Source organism: Anthonomus grandis, chromosome 10 (genome assembly GCF_022605725.1).
Source record: "Anthonomus grandis grandis chromosome 10, icAntGran1.3, whole genome shotgun sequence".
NCBI lineage: Eukaryota > Metazoa > Arthropoda > Insecta > Coleoptera > Curculionidae > Anthonomus > Anthonomus grandis.
This window is the reverse complement of record NC_065555.1, coordinates 28,417,530-28,436,397: the sequence shown is the minus strand read 5'-3', so window position 1 is coordinate 28,436,397 and position 18,868 is coordinate 28,417,530. Positions and strand designations below refer to the sequence as shown.

The 18,868-nt window shown below is 33.2% G+C and overlaps 1 protein-coding gene across 1 annotated transcript in view; it reads right to left on the bottom strand.

Moving 5' to 3' along the window:
- LOC126741143 (protein FAM91A1) overlaps positions 1-18,868 on the bottom strand; it is a 67,520-nt gene that overhangs the window by 21,239 nt on the left and 27,413 nt on the right. The window contains exons 8-13 of the mRNA XM_050447485.1: positions 12,840-13,199; positions 12,639-12,789; positions 12,393-12,581; positions 3,672-3,847; positions 3,451-3,617; positions 3,205-3,394 (exon numbers count right to left, since the gene is read on the bottom strand). Of these exons, the coding sequence (XP_050303442.1) occupies positions 3,205-3,394; positions 3,451-3,617; positions 3,672-3,847; positions 12,393-12,581; positions 12,639-12,789; positions 12,840-13,199 (1,233 nt within the window). The remainder of the gene's footprint in view (positions 1-3,204; positions 3,395-3,450; positions 3,618-3,671; positions 3,848-12,392; positions 12,582-12,638; positions 12,790-12,839; positions 13,200-18,868) is intronic.

The window sequence follows — 18,868 nt, the reverse complement described above, 5'->3', positions numbered from 1 at the left end:
CAGTATCCTCAAAAATTAAATGTTTGGGCCATTTTTTTAATGATGCTACCTTAAACGCCCAAAAATACCTTGAATAGTTTCAAAACCAAGTTCTATTTTTGGAATTAGCTTAAGGAGACCATTTACAAAAAAGAGTTTAATAAACCAACAAATTTAGAGGAGTTGCGAAAGAAACTTCTCGTGCAAATTCACCAGAAACTCTTTTGGAAGTACGCAATGGTTTTTATGATAGGTTCACGTATTGTTTAGCCAAAGAAGGAGAGCTGGTTGAGCCTTTTATTTAAAGAATAAATTTTTGTTTTAAGACTTTTAACTTGATGTTTGTATAGGGTTTAAGTTTTTCTACTTTTATCAGAGTTTATATTTTATTTTAATGACGCTTTAATTTTCATTATACAACACACATCATAATAAATATTTTCAGATGACGTTTCTACGTGGGTTGTACAGGGTGTCCCATTTTGGATACTTTTGCGTGGTATCTCCGTTATTTTTAACGTTAACGGGATGGAGTTTTTGAGGCAGTGTGCTTCTTTTCTTGTGTTTTTTTTTGTTCCACCTTTGTACAATAGTGGTTGGTAAAAGTGTATCAAAGTTGGTTGCCACCGAAACGCACCTGCTATCATTCCATTTGACTACAAGAATTTTTTGGCTACTGTCAAAGTACCAGTCATAGGCCCCTCTCGGTTCCTTCTCGAGATCTTTGGATGACTTGGTGGGATACTTGGATGATCGATTTTCCCTTATGGTTCCTGTGGCGCGGAAGCCTTTTTCTTTTAGGCTACACAAGAGGTTGTAACTCGTAAAAAAGTTGTCAAAGAAAATAATGTGTCTTTCGGGATTTTTTACAGTTTCCAGCATACTTGTTACGACTCTTGTCCCTAGAGGAATCTTGGGCTCTGCTGTTGATTTATTATCCTTGCCACAGTACAAAGCAAAGTTGTAGCAATACCCATTATCACTACAAAGCGCCCATAATTTGTATCCAAACCGTATAAGCTTTTCTTTGATAAATTGCTTTAGGCCATGGTGTCCAAAATATTTTACAATCATCTTATCAATCGATAGAAATGTATGGAAAACTCCCCATTGCTGAAATTTAGTATTTATTGCCCCAAATAATGGCCCTATTTTGAATGACTCATCGTCTTTGTTATCATTTGCAAGGGAATTGTCAGCAAAGTAAAGACAAGATTTTATTTCTTTGTAGGCATTTCTGGAAAACGCATTTTTCACTAGAGGAACACCCAAATCTTCTCTTTCAGACCAATAGTCTCTTTCACTTGATAAGGCATGATAGCCAGAAAAAATCAAAAACCCGATAAAAATTTTGAGGTCCTCCGAAGTTACAAAAAAATCATGTTTATTTTTCTGTTGGGCGTATCTCAGGGTCTCTGTTTGAAGAAGATTATAAAGATCGTCATCAAAAAACTTCTCAAATATTTGTAGTGGTGTTAATTCCTGTAATTCTTCTTTTATTTTGTCGAGAGCTTCGGCACAACCTTCTTCTTCAATATTTTCCTACATAGGTTCTTCCTTATCCCATTTTTGTGTCCAGGATTTAGTGCTGCATGCAACCTTTTTACTTTTTATGAAATTTGACAGCGGTAGATCATCTTCCGATTCCCAATCATTTTGTTCTTCTACCTGTATCTCCACAACCCCTGGGACGTCCTGGACATCAACCGCCCCTAAGTCACCCTCGTCGATATCGTCTACGTCCGTCAATTCATTCACCTCGGGAGATAATAGCGCAATATCAGCATCTATTTGGTTAGAATAGAGATATTCCACCGCATCGTCTAAGTTCTTAAAACTATGTCTATTCATTTTTTGCCAGTCTAAGAATAATAAAAAAAAAATGTAATAACCCAGTGTCCTCATTTGAGGACACAGAGATTTAGGTTAGGTTTTCGGCTAAAAAAATTCAACTAGAAATATCATAATATTTTTACAATATTTCTACATCTCTTTGGTTGTAAAACACACTAAAGAAAGTATCTTACCCCTACTACTAAAGGAAATATGACCTATGGGCCTATAGCAGGTCTTTCTAGTCAAAATCTTTAAGAAACAACGTAATTCTCGCCGGACGAGTAAACTTTGTTTTAACACTAGTAAATACCACCTGCAGAATATTGCTTAGGCATTGTTCTAATGCGTTAGACAGCCGTCGACAATCGCCAACCTACTCGGGCGCTCTCATCCCCACCAATTTCTGGCGTCATCAAATGATGAAGCTGGGTGCTAATGGGTTAACGTACAATTAAGCGAAATTCTGCTGGCCGTCGGTGCAACTGTAGACAGACGCATTTAAATGTTATTGATCACATATTGTTTTTGAACGTTAACCAAACTTGTGTTATAAATAAAAAAGAATTTATTAATCCTGAAATTATACCATTGCCATCGATCTTGATACGTGTGCAAGGTTTCAAGTTGATCAGACTTTTAGAAACCAGTGAAAATTAAGCTCAAAGATTAAGAAACAAATTACTTCTATAATACATCCTTATATACAATTTGAAATAAAATACACTTACCCTGAATTAACAGGATTTTCAATTAGGTGACGCAGGTGAAGAAGATTGAAACGATATAAAGTTGAACATAAAATTTCAAAAATAGTAAATATTTAATAAACATAAGTTACACCGCTGTATTCTACGAAATAAAACCTGTAAGAATAAAATATGTAAGTTATTTTACCTTTTCGATAAGTTGAAGGATAACGGAGATATGAGAGAGGTCCCAAAATGCCACATTTTCAAAAATGCCCGGTATCTTGAAAACTAAAAGAGCTATAAAAATTTTGTTAACGGCATTTTTAGTTTCACGAAAAAGTAGCACACTGTCGCTAAAACCGCATCCCGTTAACGTTAAAAATAACGGAGATACCCCGCAAAAGTCTACAAAATGGGACAATCTATACACTGATGTATGTAAAGCCTGCATCAGAAAAATATTTCAGAAATGTCTGAAATTTCGAGTAATAATTTGCGAAACTTTAGTGCAAGTAATAGAGTTACCGCCATTAAAATCAGACGCTTACTAACGTGCTACTGAAAAATAACGACGTAGCAGAACAAAGAAATGCATGCGTGCGCGTTGCCATATTTCACCTTTAAGTACCCTTCTATGCATAATGATCGATTCCCCAACCTGTATATACTTATATAAAGGTTAAAATACAATTAAAATTACCTGATAAAGCCGTTGATCGGAGAAGATCTTTGACTAACATTTTCAATCGGAGTGATTGCAAAATGGGATTCGACGGGGGATCGTAACTTTAAGACATCACCTTCTTTTTTCTCAAATTGAAAGTTTTCGTTAGAAATGCTAGTGGGGCCGCTTAAAGCCGCCTTCACACTGTCAGTGTTTGTTTTACTGCCTAAAAACCACTTTTTATATATGTATTGTGTTAAGGTTGATTTTAGAAAAATGTACCTTTTAATCGCACCTGAGTCGTTTCACCTTGCGGTCGCCCAAAATCCAGTACTCCGACGTTTGCAAAAGTAACATATCCGCATGTATGATCAAAATCTAATAAGTCGTGTAGACTCATGAGCGCCGGGTGTTTTAAAAGGGGCGATTCCACTTCCTGGAAAGGTTTTCTAAAAACGAGGTTAGACAGAAATAAAGCATAAACTAACAAAATTAGCTATTACCCCATCGTTTTGGATGCTTTTAAATTAGTTTTAAAAGGAAATGCAACAATCTTCGTTTCTGCTGTGTCATTTACACCATAACCTTGAATTAATACTGGGGCAAACTGTAGGGTGGCGTTAACATAAAGTATGTTGCTTATAGGAATTACAGCTGGCTCATGCAGCCAAGAAGTCACCTACAGGTAAAAAGTAATAAAATGTTTTGTTAAAACTGGTATTCAGGAAATAACATTAAAAATGTGGGATAAAAAAATTAAATCTTAGTATCGTATTTTTATTTGCGCTCTTTTTTGCTCAAAAAAAATTACACAATGTGTCTCAAAAATAGGATATGACGTCATCGACGATTCTTTCAAATAGCAAGCCTAATTTTTTATTGCGTATTTTTAAAGAGCAGATTTACAGAAAATCATATTATACTAGTAGACATCTGTCATATAAAGAGCGTCAAGTTGAAAAGTTCCAACAGTTTTATGTATCACAACTTATCCTCAGCTTCCCAAGTAATCTCGACTTCCATTAGTAACAATTCTTGCAAACGCCGATATGCATATTCTTTTATTAAATATACAATTAATAAGATATAAAACAAATGATCTAGAGCTTGTTCTGGACGATCTTGGGTGTTCATCATTATTATTAATTACAGAATAATGGTTAAAAGCTAATGAACCAATACATCTGTCAAATTATACTGTATCTTCTAAGTACTGTAGAAATAATTCTTCACATGGCGGTACCATGATATTTGTCAAAAATGATTTACCAAAAAAAAACTAAATTTCATGGAAGTAAATAAGTATAAATATCTTTGTGAGGAGCTACATTTTGAATGTTCTGTGATAGATTCTGAATAATTGAACTTATTTGTTATTTGTATACCGGGTATCTTAGGAAAGTGGTTCGCCCCTATGAAATTGTCGAAACAGTGGGCTGCCAAAGCAGTAGTGCATATAGGTCTCCTGATGGACCCGCCATGCCCCACCGGAGGTTACCAGAGCCCAACGGCCTTAGAGAAACCGATAAGCTCTCTGGTCTGAAGGACTTAAAGTCACTCGGTACATTGAGTCTTACCCAAGTATTTGAACCTGGCGCGCGTCAGTGCTGGGCACTCCCCGACTACATGGTCAACGGTTTCATCCTCCTCACAGCACCATCGGCATTCCGGGTTGTCCGCAATACCGATAGTATGGAGATGGCTTCTTAAGTGCCAGTGATGAGTAATATATTTTGGTTGGGTTTTTACACATCGCATCCGCCTTTGCTATGCCAAAACATATTGCGATTCAGAACAAGAAATTTAAATCACTTACGTTAATAGGTACATAATACGCTAAATCGTACCTACCATTAGAGGAACTATATAAATGTTGAAATTTATTTAGCGGATAGGATTTTGAGATGGAATGTCTCAAAATTATGTAGTTTATTTTTTCAGGTTCTCCTTTATTAAGTACCTACTCGTATATTTATGAACAAAAAAACCTTGTAACGTAAAACAAAATAAAATTTAAAATATACATAAAAAATAAACACTCTTGGTTAATGTTTTTTGGTATTAGGCCTATTCAGACAAACATTTTGAGACAAGTTATGGTAAATTTTTGGATTCTTTATGGTTTGGTTTTTGGAGACTTTTCGGTTTTAGCTGGTCGGCCACTTTGAATCCTGGATGATTCATTTCAAATTCCTCGTTTCTTTCTACGTGCCATAGAGGTTGGTTGGATTTTGATGATTTTGGATCTGTCGCAGTGAATTTTTTCTAAAGCGAAGCTTTTCACCCAAAAAAATAAATTAAAAGGTTTCTCCTTAAAACGCAAACTAAAAAATTATATTTTACCTGAGATATAGTTTTCGTTTTGTTTAGTGTTTTCACAAGTCTTGCTAAAGTCAAGGTATTGTGTGGTGAAAAATTTTGTTAAAAAATATCGCATGTGCGCATAAATTCACTGCGTAGCTCAGTAATATATTCATTGCGACGTTGACGACTTTCCTCTTCATTTATTTTTATTATTTGTGGGCCGAGCTCCTAAGATTGTTGTATACTATTGGTTGCGAAACTTTCACCTTGAGATGTGCAGGGTTGAGGTTCTTGCAGATAATATTCATTACTAAGAGACATATTATCAGATTTTTCAATAGCTGGTTCTGCATAGAAATGCTCTGGTATATCATCGCCCAATGCGATTTTGGCAAACTCAATCCTATCTTTCATAGTAATATGGGGGGACGTCTTAAAGGTCATGTTTACCTTTTTTTCAAAAACACATAGATGCTTACAGTACTTGCCACTTTTACCAGCGGGACAATCGCAGCATGCTATATCTACTAACACTGTATCAAAAACCTGATCATTTTGGGTAGATTTAACTTTATATTCATTGTCGGATATCTGGTAAAACTCTTCAATAACAGAAGATTTTTCTAAAAATTTTGACTACTGAAGGGCATTACTCCTACGCGTATTTGCAAATTCTAGTAAGCGCAATTTGTGATAATTTTCAAATTTACCGCATATAAATTCTACTAAGGCGCAACTATTAAAAACTTTTGATCTCTGCAAAACGAGATCTTTAAACACACGAATTGATGCTTCCATATAATTGTTGGTATTATTGCCTCTTTTTAATACATGCGATACACCATTCTTGGCGCCGATGCAATAACCTTTTCATGTAAGACTGCAATGAAAAATTAGAAGTAACTGCACATGATTTTTTCGTAATACTGTTCAGCTTGCTCTTGATTTTCTGCAAATAATATACTTTGAAATCCTTTCATGACGTCTCGCCTATCAAATTTGGATACCTTATTTCCTGTTTGCCATAACCAGCGCCACATTGCTTGACAAATGTAAAAAGTACATAGTAAAAGTGTTGAGTTAGGAAAAATACAACGTAATGCGTTTCTTTCGGCCGAGCAATCGTCCGTCATTATAACTAAAGGTACACATTTTTTTTCAGCTCCTTCTTCTAAAGCCTCTTTTGCCGCTAAAAATGATACTGTGAAGTTGGCTTCAGTTTCTTCTGTATGTAGAATTCAAGCTAATGATGCAGCACCAATCTTATGAGATGTAAAAATAAATGTAACTTGTGTACTGGTTTGATCGCATGATCCACTTGAATCCACATATATCATTTCATCACCTGAGCCATTTAAAAATAGTCGCCTCATTATGGGCGTAATAATTACCACGATTGTTGAATTTTTTTTTATAATAAGTGTGCAACCTTTTTTAGATAGAATGTTTGCTTTTTCTTTAAGTATAGATATAACATTGCTTTCATCGCGATTACCATAGTTATCTTTCCGCCACAGGTCATAAATACATATATCTTATTTGCCGCATGGTAGGATTGATTTGAGCGTTGGCAAGATTTATTGCAGACTCTGGTCCTTCTAATTCAATCATATTCAGCTCGTGAAATTGTTTGGCCACTGCTGGTGTCATACCTTGTTCAAAATATTGTATAAATGTATTTTTTGTTTCATAATCACATCGTAATAAACTAAACGCAGAAGCAACCTTAATTCTATGACTATGCTGAAAAGTTAAATTGATTATAACGTTATAATCAATTTAATCCGTTATAATCAATTTTATCCGGCTTATTACATCATAAGCCAAGTTTTACTAATTTAGCGTTTTTTATAGTGTTTTTGTTTATTTTCTTTACTTTAAAATCGATGCTGGCGCAGCATTTCATATCTCTAATTTTTTCACTATTTTCTTCTGCGTGTTTTTTATGACTCTTATGTAATGAAGCATGCTGACAGATATATAACTTACGATATTCAAGTTGTTGAGCAGGTGGTCTTGACTGGACTAAATTAACGAAAAACAAATAAAAACACAAAGTCACGGTCTCACAATACGTGACTTTGTGTTTTTATTTGTTTTTCGTTAATTTTGTATGTTGGTCTCTTAGAGAAGAATGGATGAGTTTTTTTAAATTTGACTGGACTATCCAATTAGTAGTATAAATGTTAGCCATATGACTTCTAAATTTCACAAACTTTTTATCAACAAATCAAGAAGAATTTGAAAAATAATAATATATTCCCTTTTTCCCTTTTTTTTCTCCCTTTCCTGTACTTACTTACCTTAATTGTTTAACAAAAAATTTTCTATTTTGCTTTAAAATAATGTTTTCATGTGCACACATTAACGCAAGGTCCATCTTAAATAATTTTAATATTTTTCAAGTACATGTAGATAGTTATCAATATGATTTGATTGGGGTTTCAGAGACATGGTTACATACAGGGGTTACCAACGAAGTCATAGAATTGCAAAATTATAGTCTCATACGGCAAGATCGATTAAGCAGGGGAGGTGGTATAGCTGTTTATGTAAAATCATGTATCGACTATCGTGAAGTTCTTAAAGAAACATGCGATTATCTTGAGCATGTCTGGATCGAATTAAAAGTAAATAATCAAAAAGTTTTAATTGGTAATATATATCGTCCTCCCAAGAGCGACATACATCTATTCTATTCCCGTCTTGAAAATATTATGACCGACTTTTATGTTAACTATGAGTCTATTTTACTTTTGGGTGACTTTAATATAAATTTTTTAGATTTGAATTTAAAGGTATCATTAAGCGAAATTACTGAATTATATGGTTTGCAACAGCTTATAACTGACCCTACCAGAATATCCAACACCACTATGTCTTTAATTGATTTACTTTTCTCAAATTTAGAGTCGGTGGAGAATTGTGGAATAAGGGATATTGAAATATCGGATCATATGCTAATTTACTGCAACATAAACTTTGATATACCTAAGCCTCAAATTTATAATTTCACTTATAGAGATTTACAAAATATCAACACTTGTTTATTTCAGTCTGATATTGAATCGATTCCCTGGCATAATATGTACAATATGGCCGATTTAAATAATAAAGTTTTTTTTTTTACTCAATCTTTATTAGAATTAATTAACTTACATGCTCCTATAAAAAACGTAAAGGGTAAAACTAGACCATATTGCCCCTGGATTACTCCTAATATTAGATTTATGCAAAGACTTCCCAACTCGGCTTTACGTAAATTTAGAAACACCAAAAGTCGCGAGGATTGGAAAAATTATAAGCAGTACAGAAATCTTGCAACTAGTTCAATTAGGGCGGAAAAAAAGGCATACCTGGCTCACAGATTTAGAGTATGTAATAACAAAGAAACATGGCAAGAACTTAATAAACTAAATATTTCTAATAAATCAAATATACAGCTTCCTCCTCTTATGCAAAATGTAGATAAACTTAATTTTTTTTTTCTAATATTAACAAAAACAATAATAACCCTGACGAAGAATTTGTTGGGTATTTTAAAAAACATAGGTTAAATTATTTGGCTGAATTTAAATTTAATTTGGTGACACAAGATATAATAATAAATTACTTAAAATCTATTAAATCTAAAGCATTTGGCGTTGATCAATTAAACATTACCCTGATTTTGCTTTGTTGTCCTGCCATAATTAAACCACTCACTCATATTATAAACGTATGTTTAGAACAAAACTGCTTTCCCGATCAATGGAAAGAAGCCAATGTTATTCCTTTGCCCAAAATAAAAAATCCTGTTGAATTTAATGATGTTCGCTCAATATCTGTACTTCCTATACTATCAAAAATATTAGAAAAAGTTATGGAGTATCAAATAGTTCAATATTTAAATGTAAATAATTTAATTCCTAAATACCAGTCTGGGTTTCGTAAGGGGTATAGTTGTGCAACCGCTTTATCTAAAGTGACTGATGATATTTTTAAAGAACTTGATAAAAATAAAGCTACGGTGTTGATTCTCTTAGATTTTTCTAAAGCCTTTGACATGGTAAATCACAGAATATTACTGGCTATATTAGAATATATGGGTTTTGCTGAGTCTGCGTTGGCATTGGTGTCTTCTTTCTTGTTTAATCGAAAACAAAGAGTAGTGCTTAATAACAATAAATCAAATGCACTGGATGTTACCTCTGGGGTACCCCAAGGTAGCATTCTTGGTCCTTTGTTTTATACTCTTTATGCTTCACAAATTACTAAAAAAATTTTACACTGTAAGCACCATTGCTATGCAGATGACACCCAGCTATTTTATTTATTTCATCACACTAATGTTGTCCAAGCTAATCAATATATAAATGAGGATTTAAATACCTTAAATATAGAAACTCAAAAATTACTTCTAAAGATTAACCCCACCAAATCAGCAGCTATTCTTTTTTGTAGTGACAATCATCGAACAAATATTTTAAATAATTTAAATGTACACCTTAATAACAATATAATAAGTTTTAAAAACTCTGCAAAAAATCTTGGACTAGTAATGGACTATAAACTTAGATTCAAAGAACATGTTACCCTTAAACTAAAAAATGGATATTCTGCCTTAAAAACAATATATCGTCAAAGACATTTTTTAAGCTCAAGTATCAAAAAACTGCTCTGTGATGCTTTAGTACTATCACCGTTAAATTTTTGCGACACAATTTATGGACCATGTCTCGATAACTCCGACTCAGGTAGAATTCAAAAACTTCAAAACTCTTGCTTAAGACTTATATTTGGTATAAGAAGACGGCAACATATTTCTTATAAATTAAAAGAAGTAGGTTGGCTAAATATGCACAATAGACGAATATTACATATTTTATGTTTTTCTTACAAAATTCTTAAATCAAAAACTCCGCCTTATTTACTTGAAAAGCTTACCTATCGTACTGATGTGCATAATCTTAATATAAGACGTAAAAATCTTTTAACAATTCCTAGCCATAGCAAAGAACTTTTTAAGCGATCCTTTTCTTATGTCGTACCAAATTTGATTAATAAGTTCAAAATAATTAATTTGACTGTCACTGAAAAAACTTTTAAATTAAAAACCAAGCTTCTTCTTTTAAACCAAACTTAATTTTTCTTGAATGCCTTTCTTTATTAAAATACTACGCACATGCTAACTAACTGAATGCAACGTAAAATATTCTATTAACATTTATTATTCAAAAATTAACTGTTTAAAAAAAAAAGAAGAAAAAAGAAGAATTTTTTCATTCCGTTTTATCCATTTTTCCCCCTACTGCTTTTTCCCCTCATAAGTATATGCCTACCTATTTGTGTTTTTTTTTTAGTTTGTCTATAAGATTTGTTTTTTTTTTCTCTCACTTCTTCTATTATAAGCCTTAACAGAATCCAGGAAGTTGTTTCCTTCTTTTCTGGAAGTCTGAATGCATGGCTTTTTAGTTGCCTTACTTGTGTTAACTAAATTCTTTATATAACCTATTGTTTTTAATATGCTCTCTTTGTTTAATATTCTAATATTCAATTCCATGTATATAATCATATTACCTTCTGTAATTATGCTTTTTTTTGTATTGGTGGCTAATAAACGTCTTATTATTATTATTATTATTATATCAATAAACACGCCGATACTCGAGACCGCCCAATAGGTATAACTTTTTGGTACGCACTGAAACGCAACGATGATGCAATATTTATATTTTGACAATTTTTCAAGCGACACCACGTGCAGTTATTACGAAGCTTCAGAGCTCCGACCATTTGACGCAGCGCTGGATGCGTATATGTTTTGTATATGTTATTGTCGCGCGACGGTTGCCAAACCATATTACGACTCAGAGCTAAATGTTTGATATGAGTTTATCTCTGAAACGTTATATTGTTTGGCAATACGCCACCCGGCAAACACAATTTACCTGTGGATATGGTTTCTCAAATTAAATACCTGCGAGTTACTCTAGATCGAGCAGTTAAATTTCTCATCGCATGTCAATTATCTCTGTAAAAGTATTGAGAAAAATATTGGGTTTTTCAGTAGAATTTCTAATCTTGTTTCATACTGGACTAGAATATTGATTAACAAAACAATAATCTTACCTCGTGTTACATATTGTACTTCATTGTTAATAACTTGTATTAAGGAAGATGTGCAAAAATTTGAAATTTTGCATAATAAAATCATATAATATATCGTATAATACTGAAATGTAGTAAATATACATCAATTACGAATACGTTGGATTCATTAAATTAACTAAATGTTGACCAAAATATTAAAAGAGCAAATCTCATTCTTATACAGAATGACTCAGATTTATCCAGCAATATTTAAAATTTAACTTCTACTCACCAAAATGAACAAGTTGTGATTTGATTTCGTGTGGTATTGAGTGCTTTTGAAATTAAAATTTTTGAAAACGCAATGCCTTTAATGTACTCTAACGAAGAATATGCTGATATGAATTTTTATTATAGGCTTGCTCGGGGAAACGGAAAATGGATTTCTTGTGGAAATGATTGACTTAAAATTAATTATCTGTTCTTGAATATTAATAGCTGTTTTTTATTATAGTTAAAAAAACAGCTACTAATATTATAGTTATTTTGTACTGATTCATTTGTTCTACCCCTAATAGGATGTCAAACGCTTACTAACATTGTACTGAAAAATAAGGACGTAGCAAGCGAGTCGCGGAGCGCACGAAATGCATGTATGCATGCGTGCGCATTGCTATATTTCACCTACAAACACCTCTCGATACGTGATGCTCAATTCTCTTACCTGTATAAGGTAAATGCAATGTATTTTATTTTCGTGGCATAAAGCGTGAGCAAATTATTTAAAAAATTAAAATATTTTTTTGACTAATCTATTGCACTATTAAAAATAATATGATAAAACTTACCAAAAGTCTGGAAAAACCCAGGAACATCCTGGGTAGTTTCTTTATTTCAGTTCCTTTCGCTAAAAGTAAACTCGGTGGCCCATAACCAGTTGTGAAATATAAAAACAACCTGAACCAAAGACTATTTACCTCCGGATGACATGGACCCAACAATGGAGGAGGCATTGAAGATAATGGTGAAATTCTAACCTATACAAATTCAAGTATCAGTTATCAATGTTTAAAATACATGGGCTAAAGTCATACATCTCTTCCGATTGGTGACATCGCAATCAAAAGCCGATACTTTTTTTTTAGCAGCCGCTGGCAGGTCGCCTCGTCTAACGAATTAAGGCTTTCCAAACGTATTAGATCTAGACCGGGTCCTGGAAGTTTCCTTAGTGCCAATATCGTTGATCTAAAATAAGAAATTAAAAAAAAGATATTTAATATATCTCCAGGTTTAACCTTAAAATAACGGCATGGTCAAAAAATCTCCTCGCTTCGCCTTCACCGTCCGCGTCTATAGCGGAAACCTTTTCCAGTTCAGCGAGAAAACTGTCCAAACTTTCAGACTGCAGTTTGCCCACCTCAAACATTGTCACCGCGTGGCGTTTCAGTCCGGGTGACAAGTTGCCCATCATTAAAAAGGCCGTAAGGGCGGAATCGAATAGAAATGCCACCCTTAAACCGCCTGGATTATTGCGTGTCGAAGATCCGTTGGGACTGTCCGATAAAGGGTTATTTTCTGTTACCGGAGTGGAGGGTGGTGAAGATAAATCCGGCGTCAATAGCGGTAAAGTCAAAGGAGTCACATCTACGGAGAGTCTAAAATGCGGTTTGAATTTAAAATGAATAAAGTGTTTCAAGTTTTTTAAGAAATTTTAATAAATATTTTGCAACTTGAACTGGAATAATATGCTAAATTGTGGTGATTCAAACATTTGTATGAATATTTTCCTAAGTAATATAGCAGCTATAATTAAAAATGTTACTACCATAAAAATAGCTGAAATTAGTAGCAAAAAAACAATAATAAACTATCCTCGAAATTATAATTTTTGGATTATTTCTTACGATTTCAGTTTGTAAGCTTAATTTTTTTTTTGTTGGATAAAGGTAAAAATAACTACCATCTAGATACAAGATGATTAAAAAATTAAAAACATCAGACCACAAAAATCCTATAAATCTTTGTACTTATTATGGTTTTACAATAATTATTACGATCTATGACATACAGGGTGTTAGTAAATAAGTGTGACAAACTTCATCAGGGGGTGATTCTGCATTGAAAAATAATGACAGTTTGTTCTGATCATAATTTAATATATTGCAAGTTTGCTTTTAAAAAACCTAAAGAAATTCCACAAAAAAAAAGATTCGCAACATAAAAAATATTAATTTGCAGAACTTAACTCGAGATTTGGACCTTCTTCCTTGGGATGAAATATATAATCTAAACGCAGTTGATGAAAAAGTTATACACCTAAATAACCTTATTATTTCTCATATTAATATACAGGGTGTCTAGGCCATTTTTGAAAATTCGACATTTTGGGACCCTTCTTGTATTTCGGTTATTCTTTAACTTATCGAATATGCAGGGTGTCCCAGCGAAAACGAAACAGAGGTATTCTTGGTATGAAAAAAAATTTTTTTTACAAAAATCTCGAACACGTCGATTTTATTTTCGAGGGGGACAACTTTTCCTTACCAAGGCACCCTCATACCAGTAACCCTCTTCGAGGGGGTGGGATCACCCCTAAAATCTTAAATAGAAAGAGGGGTCGTGTGATACCTTATTTTAAAGGTCTTTTAATTCTGAATATAACTGCCAAATTTGAAGTGGCTTAAATTTTTTATCCGGATATGACAGCTTGTTAAAATTGTAGAAACAGCGAAAATGAAAAAGGTATTTTGAACTCTGTTTTGGATAATATTTTTAAAAGAATAAGGAAGTCCTAATTTCAAAGGGGTCACTTATTAATTAAGAGGCCACCCTAATACCTGGAACCCTTTACGAGGGGTTGAAAGCACCCCTTAAATCTTAAATAGAAAAAGGGGTCGTGTCATTCCTTATTTTGAAGGCCTTTTTACTCTGAATTTAAATGGTGACTTCTGAGTGACTGATGGATATCTTGTGGATATAAAAATAGCAAGAAATACAATCTTTACTGCCAGTAAAAGTGGAGAGATAAGAAATACCTACCCTTTTTCTTTTGTGTCTTTTAAATAAAACAAGTTTATTTAAATTACGTCAATTTATTAAATGTTCAAATTGTGCCCCGCCTACTTCCATGCAGGAATACAGGTTTTGCTCAAAACGATGCCTGACGTTTTGTAGAACTTCAGGTGTTATCATCTGACACTCATTTATAATTCTCTGGCGTAAGTCTTCTAGGGTGTCTGGTTGGGTAGCGTAAACTTTTGTTTTTAAATGCCCCCATAAAAAAAATCTAATGGGGTTAAATCGGGTGACCTAGCTGGCCATTCCATAAAAGGTCCTCTCCTTCCAATCCAACGATCAGGAAATATCTCATCAAGATATTGCCTCACACCAGCAGCATAATGTGGAGGCACTCCGTTTTGTTAGAAAACGACTTGATCATCATCAGAATGATTTCCGCCTTCCATTATTTCTACTATTCTTGGATATACGGCATTTTCCAAGAGATCTCGATACATTTCTCCATTCAAATTTCCGGGCAGAAAAAACGGACCAACAATGGAGCCGCCCAAGATTCCCGCCCAAACATTTAACTTCTCAGGGAACTGGGTATGAACTTCACGAAACTGGCCCGGATTTGCATTTGACCAGTAGTGGCAATTATGACGATTTACGTTGCCATTAAGAAAAAAAGTACATTCATCTGAAAAGCAAATGTTGTAAATAAGACGCGGATTAACAGTTATCATATCACTAAGCGATTCACAAAATTGCACTCGTCTGTCAAAATCGTCCTCATTCAGTTCTTGCACCAGATGAATTTTGTAAGCATGGAATTTATTATGCTTAAGTATCCTATGAACACTTCTTTTGCTTACTCCTGTACCCGTCGACAATTTTCTGACACTTATTCCTGGCTCGGCATGAAGTTGACCTAGGACAGTTATTTGCATTGCTTCATTGACAACAACAGCATTTTGAACCTCACGCTTTTTATTCAAGACACTGCCAGATTCCCTAAATTTAGCAACTATTTCTAGAAAGTATTTTCTGTTGACTCGTTTTTCTGGATGAAGTTCATTAAATTCTTGTACCGTCCTATTGGCACAATTGTTATGCCGAAAGAAAAACTCTATCATCTCAACCCTCTCTGCAGTAGAATAAACCATTGTTAACAGTGTTTCAACACGTAAAAGACTGGGTAATAATTTAAAACTATTTAAATAAATGCTGCCTTATGAAAAAAGTACCAATAATATTTAGGAAGCTAAATAAATTCTTCAGATACTTGTGTTTGCATTTTATTTGGTATTTTGTTTTTATTTATGATATGCTGATAAGGCGTATAATATTAACAATACTAATAAATTTTTAATCATGTTTTAATGATCCAATAAAAAAAATGTAAGAAAGGGTTTCAGGCATAAAGGTTTATTTAAAGCATTTTTTCCAGAATTTTATTTGGCTTTCATATCCAGAAGAAATCCATCAGTCACTCAGAAGTCACCATTTAAATTTAAAGTGAAAACGCTTTCAACATAAGGTATAACACGATCCCTCTTTCTGTTTAAGATTTAAGGGGTGCTTTCAACCCCTCGTAAAGGATTCCAGGTATTAGGTGGCCTCTTAATTAATAAGTGACCCCTTCGAAAATAGGATTTCCTTGTTCTTTTAAAAATATTATCTAAAAAAGAGTCCATAATACCTTTTTCATTTTCGCTGTTTCCGCAATTTTGACAAGCTGTTTTATCCAGAGAAATAATTTTAGCCACTTCAAATTTGGCAGTTATATTCAGAATTAAATGACCTTTAAAATAAGGTATCATACGACCCCTCTTTCCATTTAGGATTTTAGCTTTTGAATTTGAAATTGTTTTTGCGTTTTTCTGGTATACGAAGTATACCCTGTATACGAAGAGACTAATATAAGAAGTAATAATGTATATTTATTTAGCAAAAGTATGCTACATATATAAATAAAATATGATATTGTCTAAAAATACATTATATAATTAAATTGTTATTCGTTGCGTTCCACTTCATTTTCGAAATATCAACAATCGATGTTACTGCTGATGTTGCATCACAAGGTCGGTTCGTATTTATTTTTCGAGCATTTCACGACCCATGTTTTCTAGGTCGACCCATGCTAAACAGGGCATCTCGGTTTCCTGGCAGACATCAGATATCGTAATCCATGGCCAATCACCGCCTCCGGTTTTCCAGAAATACCCCGCCAAGTCATCAGGTTACAGCCCAAAGGTGGAGCAAGTTGAATAACAATAAATGAGACTAACTATAATACTTTACATAAAATTAAGAAAGAATATCACCTAAAACCTTAAAAAACTGACTACACTGATTAATTAGGTAAAAACTTTCTCAAGAGCCCTTTAAACCGATTCAAATTGTCACAGTTTTTAATATTTGTAGGCAAATTATTATATTCAATCAAGCCTCTGTTAAGAATTGAGTGGAGCATTTGAACCGTATTACATCTGGTGCCTAGGATGAAGTCTGTACGATTTCCTATTGTATAATAATTATGTACATCTGAAAAAATTTTCAACTCTTTACATATGTATTACGGCAGCATTTGATGTTTCAATTTAAAAATAAACAGATAGACATTATACTTAATTTTTTGGCTTACAGACATCATATGTCCATTGTACATATTATTAGTTAGTGCCATTGTACCATTAATACATTTCCCAACAAGATACTGCAACACAACAGCAACTATGACTGATTTTTCCTCCTTACTAACTAAAGAACCCTGGAATAACATTCTTCGCCATACCAGCACAAATGACATGTTTACATCATTTTTTGATATCTTTATCCATTACTTTTACTTAGCTTTTCCAAAAAAAAAACAAAAAATTTAATAAAAAATACCAAAAAAAAAGGTAGATTGATGAGAAATTGCAGCTTTCTGAACAAATAAAAGATCTTCATTGGTTAAAAAAAATGCAAATAATGCTGAAATAAACAAAAAATATATTGAAAAAAGAAAGGAGTATAAGGTGCAAATAATAAGAAATTTTTGTATGACTCTCAAATCAAAAATTCTAAAAATAAAAGCAAATGTGTATGGAATATTTAAAAAAAAGAAAGTGGCAAAGCTAATAAATCATCCTCCTTGGAAATAAACATAAGTGGCCAACAAATCATTGACGCTAATGAGCTATGTAAGTTGTTTAATGGAAATTTTTGTGATCTTCCTACACCAGAAAAAATTCACAAAAAACAAACAAAATTTTGTCATAGAACCAGTAGATGTCTATGAAGTTTACAATATAATTAATAGGACTTGTTCCAAGAAATCGTCAGGAATTAATGAGATACTATACAACATTTTAAAGAAAGTTGCTCCCGCAATTTTTCTACCAATCTGTATCTTAATTATTCAGTCTTTTCAAGAAGAAATATTTCCATCTATACTAAAAAAAACTAGGGTTGTGACAATATATAAAAAAGGAGATAGAAATAATATGAGTAATTATAGACTAGTAGCTGTTTCATCGGTATTTTCCAAGATCTTTGAAAGAGCATTCCATGATAGACTTCTTAATTATCTAAATGAACTCTCATTTTTTAGTACAACGCAACATGGTTTCCTAAATAATAGGTCGACTGAAACTGCGCTGCTTAGTCATATAAATGCACTGACTGAGGCCTTGGACGCAGGTATGTACTTTGGGAATATATTTTGACTTAAGCAACGCCTTCAATATGATGGATCATGGCCGTGTTATCAATGTTCTGATTTCTGCGGGAATAAAGGGCAAAGAAATTAATTGGATTAAGTCATTTTTGAGCCACTGGCCTCAGTCAGTTGAGATTAAGGGTGACAAGAACGATATTGTTAATTATACATTCCAATCGCGTTTTATAGACGTAGATACCGGTGCTCCACAGGGCTCACTTTTGTCCCCACTTTTCTTTACTGTGTTTTGCAACAGCTTAAATGATGACATTGGCGGACCATATACAGTACTAGCTCAGTTTGCCGATGATAAATCATGAATATCCCACAAAAACTGTCAAATAGCCTTAGATCTTGCAAACTCTACAGCCTTACAGATGGAAAAGTGGTGTGAGCAAAATCAGTTAGTCCTTAATTCAAGCAAAACAAAATTCATTCATTTTCAAAACAAAAGGCAGACTTTGAAAATAATTGATAATGACATATCATTATCAATTATTATCAATTATTCCCCTAAACATCGATGAGATTATTGTATATGAATCGGACGAAACTAAGTTTTTGGGTCTAACTTTACACAAAAATTTAGATTGGCAAAGCCATGTTGATGAAATA